The 23,401-nt window shown below is 40.5% G+C and overlaps 1 protein-coding gene across 1 annotated transcript in view; it reads right to left on the reverse strand.

Annotated features, from left to right (window-relative positions):
* The window catches only part of LOC308241947 (albumin-like), a gene marked incomplete at both ends in the record, with an annotated part of 65,798 nt that extends 42,678 nt beyond the window's left edge, over nt 1–23,120 (reverse strand). Inside the window, one exon of the mRNA XM_080655644.1 lies at nt 22,823–23,120. Within this exon, the coding sequence (XP_080511770.1) occupies nt 22,823–23,120 (298 nt within the window). The remainder of the gene's footprint in view (nt 1–22,822) is intronic.
* Between the last annotated feature and the right edge of the window lie 281 nt (nt 23,121–23,401).

Consider the following 23,401-nt stretch of genomic DNA (forward strand, 5'->3'; position numbering starts at 1 on the left):
GCTTGGAGAAGTTAGAAAGTAAGCCAGGATACAAACACATCGTATTTAAGCACCTGTCTCTTAGCATTACCACGGTGTAGTAAAGAGCACTTTATTATATCTTAACAGAAAATGCAGTGTTTCAAGGATGCAAATGAAAAAGGCTTAAAGAGCATAAACTTCCCAGTTCTTCTATATGTAACCATCATATTACCTGTGCCGACAGCCATAACACAAGAAGACAGAGGAGGAGAGGAAAGATTTTTAAAAATAAGTAAATTTTGTATTTTTCTTCCCTGAAAAATAAAAGTTAGATTCCAAAAAATATTATTTTTTATTTTATTAGTTGGTTCTTAAGTGATTTTCTCTCATGTCCAAATGCATTATTCTTTTCTGCTTTTTATAAAGCTAGGACTATGATTATGAAAATTGCATTTCTTTTCTGTCAGCTAATTTCTATTAAATTCTATCTGAGGACTTTAGAAGGAAATTTAGAAGGCAGGAGGAGGAGTAATAAATGTGAAAAATAAAATATGTAGATAAGAGCAGAAGTTAGTGAAATAGAAAAGATAAAACAGAAATTCATTACACACAAAATATGGTTCTTTAAAAATATTAATAAAATTTTCAAACCTCTGGCTCAATTGATCAAGAGAAAAAGAGAGAAAGCACAAGAAATTTGAATTGAAAAGAGAACACACACCCAAAGTTACAACAGAGATGAAAAGAAATAAAAGTAGGAGGTTTCTGTTTCCAGCATAACAAACTAGATTATTTAGATCTCACAAATCTATAAAACTGAAAGCCAATAGAAAATGGGCTACAAACAAAGAAAAAAAAATGTGCGATAATAAGACCATATAAAAGTAAACTTCAAACATAAACTAATAAAAGGATAGTACAATGAATCTTTGGGGAAGCTGGGACTCAGACATCTGAGGATAGGGTACTACAGATGCTCATATTTCTAAGCCAGCACAGTAAGGCTACTTCTAGGAAGATATAAAGAAGGTGGAAACTGGAACCAATTGCTATTTGTCAGAGTAGAAGGCCATTGATAAAGCTAAGCTGACCTATCAGCCAACTAACAGGAAACAGAAAGCAAACACAAAGCATGTGGCATTGGTGTATAACAACCTTTCTGAAGGCAATGTGGCGATATGGATCTAGAACTATAAAAATGTTCATACCATTTGACATAGTAATCCACACTTTGTAGCTTAACCAAACACAAGATTTAGAGATGTGCCCAAACATTTATATTCATGATGGTTCATGACAGTATTAAAATTTACCTACATGCATAATAACTACATGCATAAACATGTCTTATGCAGATAGGGTTCTCCTTTTCACCCCAGTTCTTTCAGTACTTGTATTAAGTAAATATTACATCCATAGAAAGTCTTTACGTCAGCTCCTGATAAAGCAATTTCCAAACCACTAAAATGTTACAAAAAAATTAACAGAAAATTAAGATCATAATGGTCATTCCAAATACAGAAGAACAAAAACAGTCCACAGATTTGTCCAACTATTTGTGAAATAGAATTTGCTGATATCCATGTTAAGCAACCTAATAAAACATAATTAAGAATTAATAAGGTAAATAAATTCAATAAAATTCAATATACATGAATTTGTACACAAAAAAAAATCTTGTTCTTCTATACACTAATAAAGAACTATCAGAAAGAGAAATTAAGAAAACAATCCTATTACAATTACATAAAAAAATAAAATAGCACCCTAGCCAGTTTGGCTCAGTGGATAGAGTGTCAGCCTGCAGACTGAAGCATCCTGGGTTGGATTCTGATCAAAGGTATATGCCTGGGTTGTGGGTTTGATCCCCAGTAGGGAACATGCAATGGTTCTCTCTCATCATTGATGTTTCCATCTTTCTCTCCCTCTCCCTCTCCCTTCCTCTCTGAAATCAATAGAAATATATTTTTAAAAATAAAAATAAAAAATAAATAAAATAGCTAGGAATAAGTTTAACCAAGCAAGTAAAAGACATGAACATTGAAAAGTATAAACCAATGATGACATTAATTGAAGAAAATACAAATAAATTCAAAGGTATTCTGTGTTTATGAATTGGAAGAGTAAATATTATTAAAATGTCTATACTACCCAAAGCAGTCTGCACATTCAATGCAAACTCTATCAAAATTCCAATAGCATTTTTCACATAAATAGAAAGTAAGTTGTAAAACTTGCATGGAACCACAAAAACACCAAGTAGCCAAAGTAATATTGAGATGAAAAAAAAACTGGAGACATCACTCTCCCTGATTTAAAAATTGTATAACAAGATGATATTGGCATAACAACAGACACATGGATCAAGGGAGCAGAATAGAGAACCCAAAAATAAACCCACACATTTATGGTCAATTATTTTATGACAAAGGAGCCAACAATATACAATGGGGAAAGGACGGTCCCTTTCAATAAATGGTGTTAGGAAACCTGGACATCCACATGCAAAAAAATGAAATCAGATCACTATCTTATAATGCACACAAAAATTAACTCAAAATGGGTCAAAGACTTGAATGTAAGACCTGAAACCATAGAACAACTAGATGAAGCCTGGCCAGTGTGGGTCAGTGGTTGAGCATTGGTTCATGAGCATGGTTTGATTCACAGTCAGGCTACATGCTAAAGTTGCAGGCTTGGTCCCCATTGTGGGTGTGCAAGAGGCAGCAATCTATGAATCCCACTCATCATTGATGTTTCTATCTCTCTCTCCCTCTCCCTTCTCTCTGAAATTAATAAAAGCATATCCTAATATATAAAAACCCTGGGTCTGTAACAACCAGAGGCTCAACCAGATGCCAGGCTAGGGATCTGAGGGAGCTGGAGCTGTGGGCCAGTGGCCGCCCATGTCAGCGGCTGGGAGGAGGGAGCTGTGGGCCCAAACAACCAAAGGACCAGTTCAGCTCTCATGGGTGGGACTGTGGAGGTTGAGGAGCCTCATGGTGAGGCGGAGGAGAGTTGCGGGGCAGTGAGGTGGAGGAGAGTCATGGGGCAGGGCTGTTAGCATGGAACTTCCCCAGGTGGCTGAGGCAGAGGAGAGTCATGGGGTGGCAGAGGCAGGGCGGGGGGCTGTGAGCCTGGAGCATCGCAGGGCTGCTGAGGCAGAAGAGGCAAAGGAGCCTCGTGGGGTGGGGGCTGTTAGCATGGAGGTTCACGGGGTAGGGGCCACGGAGGTGGAGGAGTGACGCTGGGCAGAAGACATAGCCCTGATTGCAGCTAGGCCTAGGGAACCCGCACAATTTAATTGTGTGCAGGGCTACTAGTTAAAAAATAATTACAAACTTGGGAGGAAACAAGATGGCGGCATAGGTAAACACCTGAGCTTGCTGCCTTGCACAACCACATCAAAACTACAACTAAAAGACAAAATGGATACCATCCAGAACCATGGGAAGGCTGGCTGAGTGGAAATTATATAACTAGAAGGAAAGAGAAAAGTTCACTGAGACTGGGAGAAGGAGCGGAGGTGTGGAAGTGAAGTGCGGAGGTATGGAAGTGCGCAAACGGGCTGGCAACTGGGTATGCTGTTGTCTTTTTCAATTGGTAGAGAGATACAAGCTCTGGACTGCTCTGAACTCCAGTTCAGGGCGAGACTCTGGGGACCCAGACTCATACAGGGAGAAACTGGACTGTCTGGCATTGGGCTGGAACACAAGGGCAGTTTTCTCTCAGAGGTGCTTGCAGCGATCATTGTTTCTGCACGGTGTCACAGGACACAGAGACTCAGGGACCTCTTCGGGGCAGGGATTATGGTCAACCATTGTTGTTTGCTCCACCCTGGTGATTCCCTAAGACCCAGTCCCTCCCAATTTACAACCCCACCCAAGCTGTGCACAGAGGCTTTTGCATATGAATGGCCTGGCCTTGTGCAATCTAAAACCTAACAAACCAACTGGTTCAGAGAGCTCCAAAAGAAGGCCCAAGGCTGGACAGCAGCTTGCATTGCTTCACAGCTGGGCCTCATCTCAGCACCTCTAAACCCCAAACAAAGAGGAGGAATCTGCAGCTCTCTCTGTAACTCCTGCTGGGTGGCCTCAGGCAGTGGCTGACTTTGCATTTCCTTGGAGATCCAAGAGCCAATGTACCCAGTGGTCAGAGTGAGACCATCCAGATTACAACTCTTCGCATCAATAAGAGACACACTCAGGGGGCAGATTCAGTGAGCACCAAGGCCCCACTGAAGCAAGTCTTGCCCCATAAGGGTGTCTCCAGCACAGAAGTTCTCCCAGCGTAGACACAGCTGATCCTCACAGCCAATTGGCCTGGAGGTCAATTCCTCCCAGTGATACCAACAACAATCAAGGCTTAACTACAACAAGACTGTGCACACAGCCCACAAAGGGGTGTGCCAAAAGTGTCCACCTCAGGTAGTTAGGGAGGTTGAGCCACTGGGCCCTATAGGACACCTAGCACACAAAGACACTCTATCAACTCAGGGAAGCAGCCAAAATGCGGAGACAAAGAAACAGGTCACAAATGAAAGAAATGGAGGAAAGCAAACTACTGGATATAGAGTTCAAAACCACGGTTATAAGGTTACTCAAGAATCTTCTAGAAACCTCTGAGAAATTTAGTGAGACCCTCAAGGATATGAAAAAGGACCAACTAGAAATTAAGCATACACTGACTGAAATTAAGAATAATATACAGAGATCCAACAGCAGACTAGAGGATCACAAGAATCAAGTCAAAGATTTGAAATATGAAGATGCAAAAAACACCCAACCAGAAAAGCAAAAAGAAAAAAGAATCCAAAAATATGAAGATAGTGTAAGGAGCCTCTGGGACAACTTCAAGTGTACCAAACCCGAATTGTAGGGGTGCCAGAAGAAGAGAGAGAGCAAGATACTGAAAACCTATTTGAAGAAATAATGACAGAAAACTTCCCCTACCTGCTGAAAAAAATAGACTTATAAGTCCAGGAAGCGCACAGAACCCCAAACAAAAGGAATCCAAAGAGGACCACACCAAGACACAGCATAATCAAAATGCCAAGGGCAATAGACAGAGAATATTAAAAGCAGCAAGAGAAAAACAGTTAGTTACCTACAAGGGAGTACCCATATGATTGTCAGCTGATTTCTCAACAGAAACTATGCAGGCCAGAAGGGAGTGGCAAGAAATATTCAAAGTGATGAATAGCAAGAACCTACAACCAAGATTACTCTACCCATCAAAGCTATCATTCAGAATTGAAGGTCAGATAAAGAGCTTCACAGATAAGAAAAAGCTAAAGGAGTTCATCACCACCAAACCAGTATTATATAAAATGCTGAAGGGTATTCTTTAAGAAGAGGAAGAAGAAGAAAAAGGTAAAGATAAAAATTATGAACAACAAAGTGACAACAAATACATATCTATCAACAGTGAATCTAAAATTCTAGTGAATAAAAAATCTGATGAACAAAATAAACTGGTGAATATAATAGAGTCAGGGGCATAGAAAGGGTGTGGACTGACAATTCTCGAGGGAAAGGGGGTGTGGGGGTGCAGGAAGAGACTGGACAAAAATCGTACACCTATAGATGAGGACCGTGCGGGGGGGTGGGTATGGGCAGGGGTTGGGGTGGGAACCAGGTGGAAAAAGAGGAACACCTGTAATAATCTGAACATAAAGATTTATTTAAAATAATAATAATAATAATAATAATAATAATTACAAACATAAAAAAAATCCCTACTAGATAAAACATAAGAGGTAAGCCCCTTGACATGGGTCGTGGCATGTCAAGTTGTGGGTTTTTTTTAATTATACACCAAATGCAAAGGTAAGAAACGCAAAAATTAACAAGTGGGAGTACATTAAACTAAAAAGCTTCTGCACTGCCTGGCCAGTGTGGCTCAGTGGTTGAGTGTTGACCCATGCACCAAGAGTTCATGTTTCCATTCCAGATCAGGGCACATGCCCAGGTTGCATGCTCAATCCTCAGTAGGGGGCATGCAGGTCGCAGCTGATCGATGTTTCTCTCTCATCTATGTTTCCATCTCTCTCTTCCTTTCCCTTACTCTAAAAATAAAAATCATATTTTTAAAAAAACTTCTGTATAGCAAAAGAAAAGATAAAAAAGCAACATGCCAAATGGTAGAAAATATTTGCAAAACATATATCTGATAAGGAGTTAAAATCCAAAATATATGAAGAAGTCACAGGACTCAATAGCAAAAATAAATAAATAAAAACAAAATCACAATCCATTTTAAATATGGGCAATGGATATGAATAAAAATAATTCCAAAGAAGGCATACAAATGACCAAAGGGTACCTGAAAAGGTGCTCAACATCACTAATCAAAAGGGAAATGCAAATAAAAAGCACAATGAAATAGCACTTCACACCTGTTAGAATACCTATGGTCAAAAGACAAGAAATAACAAGGGCTAGCAAGGATGCAGAGAAAAGGCAACCACGTACATTGTTGGTAGAAATGTAAATTGGTACAGCCACTATGGAAAATAACTTGGAGGTGCCTCAGGAAATTAAAAATAGAGCTACAATATGATCTAGCATTTCCACTTCCATGTATGTGATGAAAATGAAAACACTAACTCAAAAAGACATCTGCAGGCCCATATTCATTGTAGTATTATTCAAAACTAGAGGCCCGTTGCACAAAGAGATTCGTGCAATAGGCCTTTCTTCCCTTGGCTTCCAGCACCGGTTTTCCTCCCGCACCCGGGACCCAGGCCTTCGCTCAGGCCGGAGTCTGCCGCCTTTGCTGCAGACTCCGGCCAGAGTCTGCCTTCTTCGTCTTCTCTGCAGACTCCAGCCAGAGTCTACCGTCTTCACTGCAGACTCAGGCCAGAGTCTGCCGTCTCTGTCTTTGCTGTAAACTCTGGAGTCTGCAGTCTTCATCTTCACTGAAGCCGGAGTGCCACTCCTGTAGATCCCTTCGCCCCTGCCCTCCCTCTCATAGCAGGCGTCCTGCCCCATCCAGCCACTCTGTGCCTGGAGCAGCTGGGCGGCTGCCATCTTTGTCCTTCTAATTTGCATATTCCCTCCTGATTGGCTGGTGGGTGTAGCAGAGGTAAGGTCAATTTATATGTTTGTCTATTATTAGGTAAGATGACCAAGAGATGGAAACAACCTAAGTGTCCATCAATGGATGAATGGATAAAGAATATGGTACTATATATTATACCATGGACTATGATTCAGCCATAAAAAATAAGGCAGTCTCATCTTTTAAGACAACATGAATGGACTTTGAGAGCATTATGCTAAGTGAAATAAGATAGACAGAGAAAGACCAATACGTATTATCTCACTTATATGTGGAAACTAAAAATAAAAATAAAAAAAAACAAGCTCATGGATTCAAAGTTCAGATTGGTTCCAAAGAAGGAACCTATTATATGTTGCCAGAGGGGTTAAAAGAGGTGTGCAAAATGAGTGAAGAAAGTTAAAAATTACAAAATTCCATACATAAAATAAATAAGTCATAAGGATATAAAGTACAGCCTAATAACTATAGCAGTAAAACTATATTTATATTTTAATGTTGCTGAGAGAGTAGAGCTTGAAGTTCTCATCACAAAAAAAAAAATTGGAACTATGTATACAATGATGGATGTTAAGTGGACTTAATGTGGTCACTATTTTCAATATACACAAATATCAAATTACTGTCCTGGCCGGTGTTTCCCCGTGGTTAGAACATTGGCCCACACACCAAAGGGTCATACCTTAGATTCCTGATCAAGGGCATGTATCTGGGTTGCAGGTTCGATCCCCAGCCCTGGCTGGAGCACATGTGGGAGGCAACCAATCGATGTGTCTCTCTCACATTGATGTATATCTGTTTTCTCCTCTCTTTCTCTCTCTTTTTCTTTCTCTCTCCTCCTCTCTTTTTATCTCTCTCTTCCTGGCTCTGCCCTTCCCTCCCTTCTACTCTCTTCAAAAACCAAAGGAAAAAGTATCCTCAGTTGAGGATTAAAAAATAACAACAAAACAAATATCAGATTATCATGTCTCAGACCCAAAACTAATATAATGTATGTCAATGATATCTTAGTTCTAAAATATACAACTTACTAGTAAAAAAAAAAGAGTACATAGATATCTACTAAATTTTAAAAAGAGTTAAGAATGTGAAATTGGAAGAGAATATGGAAAAGAAAACTCATAGACACATCATTAATTATAAATCTTTGAAGGGTTCAATCAGAGTTAAATAAACATGAAGAAAGGAGATACAAATGATTACACTTGACCAAGGAGTCTACCCAAATCACCTCTCCTAGGAAGCCTTTCAGACAACCTGTAATCTGGGGTAGCCATCCTGCCTGTGAGCTACTATTATCCCTCTCCCTTTCTGTAATTCAGTCCTTACAGCGCTGTATAAAGTGATGGCTAATTTATTTCTCTTATCCCTCTCCCATCGTGTGATCCTTGAGAGTAAATGTTGTGTCTTTATTTCTGTACCCCCAGAACCTGCTTAAGGAAGGATTTAGTAAATATTGATTGAATGAATTTGGAGTAGAAAAAGTAGACAGAGAGGATAGTCTTTCATGAAAAGGGAATGACTTGTGGACAAGACAGTACAGGAACAAATGTACTTTTCTTTTAATAAACAAAAAGAATCACTATGTTTCCCTGGTTATGGAGAAGAAAAGGCCTGTGCTGAGTTCCTCCCACTTCTCCAGATCCATGCTACATGCCCTTCTCAACTCTTATCTATGACACTAGAGGCCCAATGCATGAAGTTCGTGCAAGAGTAGGCCTACCTTCCCCCAGCTGCTGGCACTGGCTTCCTTCTGGCACCCAGGACCAGGCTTCCCTCACAGCCCTGGCTTTGTCCAGAAGGTCATCTGGAAGGACATCCAGACGTCCGGTCTAATTAGCATATTATGCTTTTATTATTATAGATAGGAGGCTAACCTTTGTGAACTGTATCAACTGAATCCCTCTGGGCACTGATGTGGCCCTCTTAAAAATTATACATACTTCTCTCTGATACATCTCTTCCTGGATTTGGAGATTAACAAAACAGAGGAAGGCCAAAGAGAAGTTAGGTAGAAGTTAGTTGAATACTAAGTTAGGTAGCATGACCTAAATCACAATCTCAGTTCCCCTAAGTTTTCTGCAAGTTTAAGGGAGTGAGGTCTGATAACAACAGGGTATGTGGCAGGTCCGCTAGTTCCTCCAAAAGTTGTGCTAAAACAGTGGTTTTTAACCTTGGTCGCACATTAGAATCATCCAGAAAATTTTTAAAATACCAATGCCTGGGCCCCACGCTTAGGAATTTTGTTTCAGTTGGTCTGGGTTGGGGCCTAGGCATCTGTTTCTTTTAAATGCTTGCCAAACTAATCTAAGACTATAGTTGAGAACCTCTACATTAGTGAGAATTCAAGTCATACGTACAAGATGGACATCTTTGATGATATTACTATGACTACTCATCACATCCTAGTATAGATGTGTATCAGTAGGAATGTTTATACATGAAAATATACATCAAATGCTCTGTTAACTGCCACTGGGAGTGGCAAAACCAACAATAGTAACCCATTCAGGTGGTGTCCACCTGAGTCTAAGTGGCACTAGTCACCTGATCTGCCTAGTATGCACCCCAGGAGGGTGAATCGTGTTGATTAGATCCACCTGGGTTTAGATAAGCCTCCTCATAATACCTGTGGCACTTCATTTAACACAGGACTTTATAAAATAGACAGGAGGTTTAGTTAGAAATGACCCAACTCTGTGGAATGCCTATGATATCTCTTGGTATGACTATTCAAAGGCCTTACTTCACAATTATGCATAAGAACTTGAAAGGATACTAATTTTACATTTGGCAATAGGATCCTCTAATGGTTTTTCGTTTGTTTTTTGTTTTGTTTTGGGGGTTTCTTGTGTTTTTTTAATTCCTTATTGTTTAAAGTCTTACATATAATATTACATATGTCTACTTTTTTTCCCATTGACCTCTCGCTGGCCACCCCCACCCCCCCAGCACATGTCCTCACCCCCCTAGTGTCTGTGTCCATTGATTATGCTTATATGCATGCATACAAGTCCTTTGGTTGATCTCTTACTCCCCATCCCCATCCTCCCCTGCCTTCCCTCTGAAGTTTGACAGTCTGTTTGATGCTTCCATGTCTTCGCCTCTATTTTGTTTTGTTTCTTTTTTAATCTAAATATTAAATAATAAATATCAATAGGATCTTCTGAGGTAGTGTTAACTAGCAGAAGAGGGCTAAAATATTTATTGTGGGCAAGAGTCAATGCATTTGGAAATTACTAATATAAACTATAGTTAGAAAATAGCAGAAAACCATCTGTAAGTTATAACCCAGGGAGAAAAAACACTATTATTACCAAATTTTCCCCATAGCAATGATGAAATTTATCCTTGACATTTTAAAGAATAATAAAATATTATGAATTACTATACAATAAGTTTCTTCATTATGCTATCCATTTCTATACTCTATCCTCCCAGTGAGTACTAAGAAAGTGCTTACTGAATGAAGTAATCAGGAAGATCACACACACACACACACACACACACACACACAGAAAATGTCAACTTGCACTTGCATAAAGGGGACTATTAACTAGCATTCTGTTCACTACCTAACAATAAAAACATAACAGACCTGAAGATGGTTTAAGAAATAGTAAATACTCATGCATAAATAAATGAAAATGATTGGTATGTAAATAGACTAAAATAATTGGACTGGTATAACAGAAACAGATTGCATTTGCTACCATGCAGTCAGGCACTTCACATATACTTCAATCCTCACACTCTTGCCCAGTGTAAATGGTCAAAGAAGACTTATAAGAGGAAGTGATGTCTGTGTTGACACAGAATGGAAGAGTAGGAATCATCCACAAAGATGAAAGGACAAAGAAAGTCCTAAGTAGAATGCTATCATACACAATAAAGCAGATGCAAAAGAGCAGGATGCATTTCAGGAACTTCAGACACCTTAGTAATGAAGAAAGAGGAAGGATTGGTAGTAGATGGAACTGGATTTTATCCTGAAGATCATGGGGAGCCACTATTTCTACCTAGAAATGTCATTATCTAATAATTGTCTTGGGCATGTGTAGGGAGCACCAGTGAAAAGATGATTGTTATAAAGTTTAAAATAAATAATGAAGGTAACTAATGAGTGTACTATTAAGTACTTTAAGACACTAGTTCTTAATTTTCTTTGGTTGTTGCTCTATGATGTTTTGCCCCTCCCCCCCGCCCCCCCGCCCTATTGTACCAGTCCACTTTCTCAAGCCCACAAATGGCTGGCTCTGTGCCCAGTTACTGTTCCGACTGTCAGGCAGACTCCCAGTGTTCAGACCACCACATCTCTTGAAGTGGTGCATCCTTTGACTAATGAATTGCTCTATATCACTTACTGGGACAAGAGTGCCACCTTGTGTTGCATCGCTGACTGTTCACCATCACCAACTGCTTTTTTTTTTTTCACTTGAGCTACTTATTTGTGGATGAAGCCACCAAATTTTCCCTGCAGGAGTAACTTGGAAAAGAAAATTGTTAACAAACGTGTTGCCAAATACAACAGAAAGGGATCTCAGGCCCTTTTTAAACATAATAGCAGTGCTACTGCCTGAGCTTAATAGACTGATGGCTACATGCTGGAAAATGCTTAACCTATGTCCTCTGAACTCTTTAATTCATTGTATTTAACAGATTTATGAGGTTTTAAAACTTAAGTTTAAAAATACAACTGAAATTATGATCTAGGACTGAAATAGGTTAAGCAAAAACCTACCCTGCGGTCTCCCATAGAGGCCCGTCTCAATAATAAATTCTGAGAAAGGATTCCAAGACGTTGTTTGAAAGTGCATTCCTTGATGTCTGCAAAGGAGGCTGTAAGCCTTTGCAGACAGACCAACTATTTAAACTATTTTTGAAGAATTATTGGAGAAAGAAATTTCCTTAAATTCCTGGAGAAGGACCACGCATGAATTCTTTCTGCCTCCTCCTCCCCACACTTTTTCACAGGCAGTTTGCTTTACTTTTCTCCAATTCTGGCTTCACTTTTTTTCTCAGATTTGTTGAAAAATAAGCTTCCAGTACCTGAAAGTCTGTTGTTATTTTCTTAGGTGAAATGGACAAATTCCTGGAAATATGCATTCTTCCAAAACAGAATTAGAGAATATGAATAGACAAATTACAACTAGTGAAATTGAAGCAGTAATCAATAAACTCCCAATAAACAAAGTCCTAGACTGGATGGCTTCACAGGCAAATTTTACCAAACTTTCAAAGAAGAACTAACACCTATCCTCAAACTATTCTAAAAATTCAAGAGGAGGGAATATTCCCAAGTTCATTTTACAAGGCTAGCATTATTCTAATTACAAAACCAGGTAAATACATAACAAAGAAAGAAAATTATAGGCCAACTAGAGGCCCGGTGCACAAAATTCGTGCAGGGGAGGGGGTGTGTCCCTCAGCCCAGCCCACACCCTCTCCAACCTGGGACCCCTTGAGAGATGTCCGACTGCCCATTTAGGCCCGATCCCACCGGTGGTATCGGGCCTAAATGGGCAGTCAGACATCCCTCTCACAATCCAGGACTGCTGGCTCCCAACTGCTTGCCTGCCTGCCTGCCTGATTGCCCCTAACCGCTTCTGCCTGCCAGCCTGATCACACCCTAACCACTCCCCTGCCAGCCTGGTCCCTCCCAACTGCCCTCTCCTGCAGGCCTGGTCCCTCCCAACTGCCCTCCCCTGCTGGCCTGATTGCCCACAACTGCCCTCCCCGGCTGGCCATCTTGCAGCGGCCATCTTGTGTCCACATGGGGGCAGCCATCTTTGACCACATGGGGGCGGCCATCTTGTGTGTTGGAGTGACGGTCAATTTGCATATTAATCTTTTATTAGATAAGATATCCTTGATGAACATAGATGCTAAAATCCTCAGCAAAATATTAGCAAACCAGATCCAGCAACATATTAAAAAGATCATACACCATGATTAAGTGGGATTTATTCCAGGAATGCAAGGTTGGTAAAATATCCACAAAACAATAAATGTGATACACCACATAAACAAAATGAAGGTAAAACTACATGATCATATCAATAAACGCAGAAAAAGCATTTGATGAAAGGCAGCACCTATCATATCTAATAAAGAGGGAATATGCTAATTGACCCTCACAACATTGCAAAGATGGCGGTGCCCACAGCCAATAAGGAGGGAATATGCTAATTGACTGACCCGCCCTCAAAGATGGTGGCGCCCACAGCCACAAGATGGTGGCGCCCAGTCTTCTCAGCCCCATCAGGGCAGCAGGTTCGTGGCAAGGCCAGGCCAGCCCCCAGGTGGGCCCAGCTGCTCAGCGCGCCTGCCTCTGGAGTCCTTCAGTTCCCTCAGCCCCCCAGCCACCCAGGGCTGGCCCGAGGCACAGGCAAGCCTCAGATGGCAATTGCCCAGCCGCCCAAGGGCTGGCCCGAGGTGCAGGCAAGCCTTGGATGGCAGCTGCCCAGCCGCCCAGGACCGGTTCAAGGCAGAGGCAAGCCTCGGATATCAGCTGCCCAGCTGCCCAGGGCCAGCCCAAGGTGCAGGCAAGCCTCAGATGGCAGCTGTCCAGCCACGCAGGGCCAGCCCGAGGCATAGGCAAGCCTCAGATGGCAGCTGCCCAGCTGCCCAGGGCTGGCCCAAGGTGCAGGCAAGCCTCAGATGGCAGCTGCCCAGCCACCCAGGGCCAGCCCGAGGCACAGGCAAGTCTCAGATGGCAGCTGCTTAGCCACCCAGGGCTGCCTGAGGTTCAGGTAACCAGGGCCAGTCAAGGCTTGCACTGCCAGCAGTGGCGGCAGCAGAGGTGTGATGGGGCGTCGCCTCCCACCCCTGAGGGCTCCCGGACTGTGAGAGGGGGCAGGCTGGGCTGAGGGAGCCTTCGCTCCAGTGCATGAGTTTTCATGCACCGGGCCTCTAGTTTATGATATAAACTCTCAGAGAGTGGGAATAGAGGGAACATACCTCAACATAATTAAAGGCTAAACATGACAAACGCACAACCAACATCATACTAAATGGGCAGAATCTGCAAGCATTTCCCTTAAGATTGGGAGCAAGACAGCGTGTTCACTTTCACCACTCTTATTCAACAAAGTACTGGAAATCCTAGCCCTAGCAATCAGATAAGAAGAAATAAAAGACATTTAAATTGGAAAGGGAAAAGTATAACTGTCATTATTTGTGGACGACATCATGTATATAGAGAACCCTAAAGATTCCACCAAAACACTGCTAGAACTGATAAATGAATTCAGTTATGTAGAAGGACACAAAATAAATATTCAGAAATCAGTTACAATTTTAAAACATATTTTTATTGTTTTCAGATAGATGATGGGGGAGGGAGAGAGAGAAAGAGAGAGAAACATCAATGATGAGACTCACTGAGCGACTGCCTCCTGCATGCGCCACACTGGGGATCAAACCTGCAACCCAGGCATGTGCCCTGACCAGGAATCAAACCTTGACCTTCTGGTTCATATGTTGATGCTCAACCAGTGAGCCACACCAGCTGGGCTCAGTTACATTTTTTTAAAATATATTTTTACTGATTTTAGAGAGGGAGGGAGAGAGAAATAGAAACAGCAGTGATGAGAAAGAATCATTGATTGAATGCCTCCTGCATGCCCCCCCACTGAGGGATCAAGCCTGCAACCCAAGCATGTGCCCTTGACCAGAACTGAACCCAGGACCCTTCAGTCTGCAGGCTGATGCTCTATCCATTGAGCCTAACTGACTAGGGCTCGGTTATATTTTTATACACCAATAATGAGCTATCTGTAAGGAAACTAAGAAAAGAATACCATTCACATTTGCTTAAAAATAATAAAATGAGGAGAAACCAAGATGGCGGCATAGGTAAACACCTGAACTTGCTGCCTTACACAACCACTTCAAAACTACAACTAAAAGACAAAACGGGCATCATCCAGAACCACAGGAAAGCTGGCTGAGTGGAAATTCTACAACTAGAAGGGAAGAGAAAAGCACTCTGAGACTCAGAGGAGGTGCAAAAGTGAAGTGCAGAGGTATGGAAAGGGCTGGCAACTGAGAATGAGGTTGTCTTTTTCAATTGGGAGGGAGATACAAGCTCCCGCCTGCTCTAAACTCCAGTTCCAGGCGAGACTCTGGGGACCCAGACTCATACGGGGGGAAACTAGACTGTCTGGCATTGGGCTGAAACACGAGGGCGGCTTTCTCTCAGAGGTGTTTGTAGCGATTACCACGGGACACTAAGACCCAGGGGCCTCTTAGGGCAGGGCTGAAGGTTAGCCATTGCTGTTTGCTCCACCCTGTTGATTCCTTGAGACCCCACCCCACCCAATTTACAACCCCACCCCAGCTGTGTGCAGAGGCTTTTGCATATGAATGGCCTGGCCCTTTGCAATCTAAAATTACCTAACAAGCTGAAGCTGGGTCAGAGAGCCCCAGATCTTCCAAAATAAGGCCCAAGGCCACAGCAGCTTGCATTGCTTCACAGCTGGGCCTCATCTGGGCACCTCAAACCACAAACAAAGAGAAAAAGTCAATATACAGTCATAATTTTTAAAAATACCAATCTAAGTCCTGGCCAGTATGCTAAGTAGTTAGAGCAGCTGCCCACACAACAAAGGGTCTTGGGTTCACTTCCTAGTCAAGGGGTCATACCTGGGTTGCAGGTTTATCCCTGCCCCTGTCAGAAGGCAGTCAATCAATGTGTCTCTCTCACATAGATGTTTCTCTCTCTCTTTCTCTCTTTCTCTCTCTCTCTCTCTTTCTCTCTCTCTCTCTTTCTCTCTCTCAAGCCTTCTCTCCCACTCTCTCTAAAAATCAATCTCTAGTGAGGTTGTAAGGCAGTAGCAGTTTGCTTCCACATGGTATCAGCAAATCAAGTAAGTTAATCTGTTAATCAGAATAAAATATTTAGAAAACTAGAGGCCCAGTGCACGAAAATTTGTGCACTTGGGGGGTGGTGTCCCTCAGCCCAGCCTGCGCTCTTTCACAGTCTGGGAGCCCTCAGGAGATGTCCTACTGACAGCTTAAGCGGGCCTAAGCCGCAATCTGGCCTCCCTCTGTGGGAGGCGACCAGGCTGGCCCATCAGGGATGGCAAGGGCTGGCACATCCCCATCCTACCAACATTGTGCCGCCGCTGATGGCGCCACCTTCCACCCCCCTCCATTGTTGTCCCCTCCCTCTGCCCACTGGCATGTGCCTTGGCTGACCTGACACTGCCTCCTTGCCGACCCCACCCCCTGCTGATTGGTCATTCCACCATTCAGTCAATTTGCATATTACACTTTTATTATATAGGATAAGGAATTCCCCCTGAGGTCTTAAGTGAGGGTGAGGGAGAAATAACCATGTAGTATAGATAGTACGCTCAGAAAGTGAGTCATCTGCATGTGCAACTTAGATACTTTTAGATTCAGTTTGATAGGTAGTACTTCCTTAAGGATGGACTATTGATAAACATGACCAACATTTTGATTATTTTGATTTGATAACATGTGGTTCATCATGGGTAACTTGACCTCACAGTTAGGATTTGTTGTCTGCTATTATGGTAATCATACCAATTTGCCTCTATTGATTAAGTGCTTCTAATTAGCTTCTGCTAATCTACAATGTTCTTATCTTCACTGGAATTAAGGGAGTCATAAGATGCTGGCATTCTCCTCTCCAATGATTTCTCAAGGTCTTAGCGAAGGGGTTGTCTTCTGGACCCACTTGAGTAATAAATTGAGTGAGGAAAGCAGAATGTACATGACAAATTAACCCAACATTTCTATGTCTCAAATCTTTTCATTCTTTTCTCTTTTCTTCCTTATGGTATGTCAATGTCTTTTTTTTTTTTTTAATTGGGATGACATTAGTCAACATGAACATATTGGTTTCATGTGTGGATTACTAATTTACAAAATCTGTATATAAAACCATGTGCCCACCACCCAAAGTCTTCTTCTGTCACCTCATATTAGGACCCTTTTTTCCCCCACCCCCCTCCCTCTGGCAACCACCACACTGCTATTTGTGTTCATAAGTTTCAGTTTTATAATCCACATAAGAGTGAAATCATATAGCTCTTAGCTTTTTCTGTTTGACTTATTTCACTTCGCATAATGTTCTCAGGGTCTATCCATGTTGTTGTAAATGACGCTATTTCATCCTTTCCTATGGCTGTGCAGTACTCCATTGTGTATATATACCACATGTTTTTAATCCAGTCCTCTGTTGTAAGGCACTTTGGCTGTTTCCAATGTGTATATATACCACATCTTCTTAATCCAGTCCTCTGTCGTAGGGCACTTTGGTTGTTTCCAACTCTTGGCCCCCATGAATAATGCTGTAATGAACATAGGGGGGACATATATCTTTGCATATAAATGATTTCGAGTTTTGGGATATATACCCAGGAGTGGGGTTGTTGGGTCATATGGTAGCTCTATTTTTAATTTTTTGAGGAATCAGCAGTCTGCTTTCCATAGTGGTTGTACCAATGTACATTCCCACTAGCAGTGAATGAGGGTTCCCTTTTTTCCACAACCTCTCCAAAAGAGGTTGGCTACACCTGCTTGTCTTATTGATAATGGCCACTCTAACAGGTGTGAGTGGGTATCTCATTGTAGTTTTAATTTGCATTTCCCTGATTGCCAGTGAGGTTGGACATCTTTTCATATATCTATTGGCTGTTTGTATGTCTTCTTGGGAGAGGTGTATTTTCAGGTCCTCTGCCCACTTTTTTATTGGATTGTTTATTTGTTTGGTGTTGAGTTTTATGAGTTCCTTATATATTTTGGAAATTAAACCTTTGTTGTAGCTACTGTTTGCAAATATCATCTCCCATCTGGTTGGCTGCCTGTTTATTTTGTTGTCCATTTCTTTTGCTGTGCAGAAGCTCTTCTTTGATATAGGCTCATTCATTTATTTTTTCCTTTACCTCCCTTGCCTTTGGGGTCAAGTCCATAAAATGTTCTCTACCACCGAGGTCCATAAGTTTGGTACCTATATTTCTATCTATGTGACTTATAGTTTCAGGTCTTATGTTTAAGTCTTTGATCCATTTTGAATTAATTTTTGTACATGGGGACAAACTGCCATCCAGTTTCATTCGTTTGCATGTGGCTTTCCAGTTTTCCACATGCAAACGAATGAAACTGCATCATTTATTGAAGAGACTATCTTTATTCCAATGTGCATTTCTGGCTCCTTTGTCAAAAATTATTTGTCCATATACATGTGGTTTTATAGCTAGGCTCTCTATTCTGTTCCATTAATCTGTGTATCTGTTTCTCTGCCAATACCATGCTGTTTTGATTATCATAGCTCTGTAGTATACTTTGAAGTCAGGTAGTGTGATACCTCCAGCATTGTTCTTTTCTTTTCTTTTTTCAGGATTGCTTTGGCTATTCTGGGTCTTTTATAGTTCCATATGAAACCGTAGATTTCTTGTTCTATTTCTTTAAAAAAAATAACATTGGAATTTTGATGAGGATTGCATTAAATCTGTATATTGCTTTGGGTAAAATGGCCATTTTAATTGTGTTGATTCTTCCAATCCATGAACATGGAATATTTTTCCATTTTGTTGTGTCTTTTTCAATCTCTTTTACAATAATGTTTTGTAATTTTCATTATATAGATCTTCCACATTCTTTGTTAAGTTTATTCCTAGGTATTTTATTCTTTTGGTTGTGATTGCAAAAGGAATTGTTTTCTCCATTTCTTTTTCTGAAGTTTTGTTTTTGGTATACAGGAGGGCAATGGATTTTTTGCACATTGATTTTGCATCATGCAACTTGACTGTATTTGCTTATTGTTTCCAGTAGTTTTTTGGTAGAGTCTTTATAGTTTTCTATATACAGATATAGGTCATCCACAAAAAGTGACAATTTAACTTCTTTCTTCCCTATTTGGATGCCTTTTATTTCTTTCTCTTATCTTATTGCTCTGGCTAGTACTTCTAGTACTATGTTGAATAAGAGTGGTGGGAGTGGATATCCTTGTCTTGTTCCTGATCTTAGAGGGAAAGCTCTCAATTTTTCACCATTGAGTATGATATTGGCTCAAAGTTTATTATATTTGCCTTTATTATGTTGAGGTACTTGCTTTCTATTACTATTTTATTGAGCATTTTAATTATAAATGGATGTTGTATCTTAAATGCTTTTTCTGCATCTATTGACAAGTTCATATGGTTTTATCCTTTCTTTTGTTAATATGGTGTATTACATTGATTGATTTGTGAATATTGAACCATCCTTGTGCCCCTGGAATGAATCCCACTTGATCGTGATGTATTATTTTTTGGATGTACTGCTGTATTTTCTTAGCTAATATTTTGTTTAGGATTTTTGGGTCTGAATTCATCAGTGATATTGGTCTGTAGTTTTCTTGTTTTGTGTTATCTTTGCCAGGTTTTGGTATCAGGGTTATATTGGCCTCATAGAATGTGTTAGGAAGTATTGCCTCTTCTTCAATATTTTTGAAGAGTTTGAAAAGAATAGGTTTTAATTCTTCCTTGAACATTTGGTAGGACTCACTGGTGAAGCCATCTGGTCCTGGACTTTTATTTTTTGGGAGGTTTTTCATGATTGTTTCAATTTCCTCAATGCTGATCAGTCTATTTAGATTTTCCAGTTCTTCATGATTTCGTCTAGGAAGGTTATATATTTCTAGCAACTTATCCTAGAAATTTCTTCTAGGCTATTGAATTTGGTGGCATAAAGGCTTTCATAATATTCTAGTATAATCCTTTGTATATCTGTGATGTCTGTGGTGATTTCTCCTCTCTCATTTCTGATTTTATTTATATGGGTCTTTTCCCTTTTTTCCTCAGTGTGTCTAGTCAGGGGCTTGTCAATTTTATAAATCTTTTCAAAGAACCAGTTCTTTGTTTTATTGATTTTTTGTATAGTTTTTTGTTCTTTATTTCATTTAATTCTGCTCTAATTATTATTTCCTTTCTTCTGCTAACTTTAGGTTGCTTTTGTTCTTCTTTCCCTAGCCTTTTAAGGTGTGATGTTAGATTGTTTACTTGGAATTTCTCTTGTTTCTTGAGATAGAGTTGTAGTGATATAAACTTCCCTCTTATTACAGCTTTCACTGCATCCCAGAGGTTTTGATATGTTGTGTTATCACTCTTGTTTGTCTCTATATATCTTTTGGTCTCATCTTTTTTTTCTTCTTTGACCCCGTCAATTTTTAGTAGTATGTTGTTTAATGTCCATGTATTTGTAGATTTTTTTAATCTCCTTTTTGCAGTTGATTTCTAATTTCATGGCTTCGTGGTCAGAAAATATGCTTGGAATAATTTCAACCTTTTTGAATTTGTTGATGCTTGTTCTGTGACCCAACATATGGTCTATCCTTGAAAATATTCTATGTGCATTGGAGTAGTCTGATGTTCTGGGATGAAATGTTCTGTAAATATCGATTATATCCATTTGGTCTAGTGTTTCATTTAATGCTGATATTTCTTTATTAATTTTTTTTTTGTTTGGTTGATCTGTCTAGGGCTGTCAATGGAGTGTTAAGTTCTCCAACTATGATTGTGTTTTGATCTGTTTCTCCCTTTAGTTCTGTGAGTAGCTGTTTAATATATTTCAGTGCTCCCTGGTTAGGCACATATATATTAAGAAGTGTTGTGTTTTCTTGATGTAGTTTCCCATTTATCATTATAAAGTGTCATCTTTGACCCTTACTATCTTTGTTATCTTGAGATCTATTTTGTCAGATATAAGTATGGCTACACCTGCTTTTTTGTGGATGTTATTTGCTTGGAGAATCATTTTCCACCCTTTTACTTTGAATCTACCTTTGTCTCTGCTGTTTAGATGTGTCTCTTGTAGGCAGCATATGGTTGGTTTTATCTTTTTATCTACTCTGCTACTCTGTGCCTCTTTACTGGTGAATCTAGACCATTTACATTAAGGTTAATTATTGATGTATGAGGATTTCCTATAGCCATTTTATCTTTTGTTTTCTGGCAACTCTGTTCCTCCATTGGTTCTTTTCCTTTATGCTCCTATCTGTTGTTGTTTTTGTTTTCTGTGGGGGGTTTTTTGTTGTTGTTTTGGTTTTTTGTTTTGTTTTTGTTTTGTTTGTTTTTTAGTGGTATTCCATACATCTTTCTTCTGTTTCCTCTGTTTTTAAGCTATATGTCTTGTTTGGGGAATTTCTGTGTGTGGTTGCCATTAGTTTTATAGAAAGTGAAGTTGCATATATACCATAGTTTTTCCCTTTTGAGTGCATCTGATCTTCATTTTCCTTTGCCTGTTCATACATGTCCCTCTTCCCCTTGTATATTTTTATTGTCACAAATTATCCCTATTTATGCTGTGAGTTTTTGGCAATCCTACCTGTAGTGTTATGACCTTATGTTCTTTGTTCCAGGTAGAATAACTCCCTTGAGTATTTCCTGCAATGGAGGTTTTCTAGTGACTAAATCCCTTAGCTTCTGTATGTCTGGGAATGTTCTTATTTCTCCTTCATATTTCAAGGATAATTTTGCTGGATATAATATGTGTGGCTGGTAATTTCTCTCTTTCAGACATTTGAATATTTGGTTCCACTCTCTTCTGGCTTGTAGAGTTTCTGCTGAGAATTCATGTGAAGTTCTGATGGGTTTTCTTTTGTAGCTCACTTCCTTCTTTTCCCTGGATGCTTTGAGGATTTTTTCTTTGTCACTAATTTTTGACAGCTTCATTTCCAAATGACTTGGAGAAGGCTTCTTTGGGTTGAGGTAACTAGGTGTTCTGTTTTCTTCTTGGATTCGAGGATCTAGTTCTTTCCATAGATTTTGGAAGTTCTAATCCACAATTTGTTTTAACAGACTCTCCATTCCACTCTCTCTCTTCCTCCTCCCCTATGCCTATGATTCTGATGTTTTGGGGTTTTTTTTGTGTGTTTTTTTTTTTAATGAAATCAGAGAGGTTTCGTAGGGCTATTTTGTATTTCTTTATTCTCAGGTCTCTCTCTTCTTCCCTCTGCATTATTTCTTGATTCCTATTTTCAATATCACTAGTTTTTTCCTCTAACTGGTTGGTTCTGTTTTCTATGCTCATCAGCTCACTCTTAATTTCTTTAATTGCCTGCTTCATTTCCAGGATTTCTGCTATATTCTTTTTTTAAATTTAAATTTCTTTGGAGAAATAGTCATTTTGTTCATTGATTTGTTTTCTGAGTGCACTGATTTGTCTGTCAGTATTTTCTCACATCTCATTGAGTATTTTCAGAACTGCAATCTTGAAATCTCTGTCATTCAACTTGCATAATTCCATGTGTTCCAGCCTGTTTTCTGGGGATTTTTTTCATTTTCTTTCTGGTCATCTTTGTTGTGGTTGTCCATGGCATGCGCTGTTCTCCTTTGTTTTCCCATTTATCTTTGAGGAGGTCTTTCTACTCTGTTCCAGTAGATGGCACTGAATTTGCAAGATTTTTTTTTATCCTCTGTGGCCTCACAGTTTTGAGCCTTTGAGGCTTCCTTAAGGCTGCTTGGGGGTGAGGTTTGTTTTTCTCTCATGGTAATGGCAACCCCTGACCTCCAAGGGTCCAGTCCAAGCACCCCTCCTGGGATTCAATCACACAGGGAAACTGTGTTTCTACTGTAACTGCTCTTGGCCCACAGATAATACACTCCTGTAGCCAACTCCAAGGGCAACGGGAGGCGGGAGGCGGGAGGCGAGATTTGGGAGTCTAATCAGTGGCAGGGCTCTGGGATTTATTTTCTTTGCCTGAAAGCCTGCAGCCAGGCCCAGCCATGGGGAGGAACTCTGTAGGGAGGGTGTCTGCTGACTCGCAGCTCACACATGCAACTCAGACCCCATTCACAATGCGCCCCCACGATTCGGACACTCACTGTTTGTGTGCGCAACCACACGATGCCACCACTCCAGTGGCAACTCCAACAGCCAGCCACTTGCCAGGTTAGCTCTCTGTTCATCCCGACCATTCGTCCAGCTTCCCGACCAGCTGAATAAAGTGCCCGTAACTGCTGCTGCCAGTTCCCAGCTGCTGCGCTGTAACCCTGTTCGACTTCCCTCCCTTCTTGTCTCCCCGGTTGTTCCAAGAAGCCCACCTTAGTTTTTCCAGTGGGCAGGTCTCTCAGGTGTGCATCCATGTTGAGCAGACACTTCTCTGTTGAATTATAGGTGGTTATTTTGTTGAAATGTTAGGGGGAGAGGATACACATACCCTTGAGTCGCCATTCCTCTGACATCACTCCTGTCAATGTCCTTCAATGTGAATTGTTGTCTAGATTTGAAGACAATTAAAACCACTCCCAGATACAATTAAAACCACTCCCAGATACACAAATTCTGATAAGAATACTCTTGTAGGTAAATTCAGTTAAATCTTCAATTGTATTATTCCTTTTTATTGGTCTATCATGCTCAGATT

The sequence above is a fragment of the Plecotus auritus genome, assembly GCF_963455305.1.
Source record: "Plecotus auritus genome assembly, chromosome: 1".
Classification (NCBI taxonomy): domain Eukaryota; kingdom Metazoa; phylum Chordata; class Mammalia; order Chiroptera; family Vespertilionidae; genus Plecotus; species Plecotus auritus.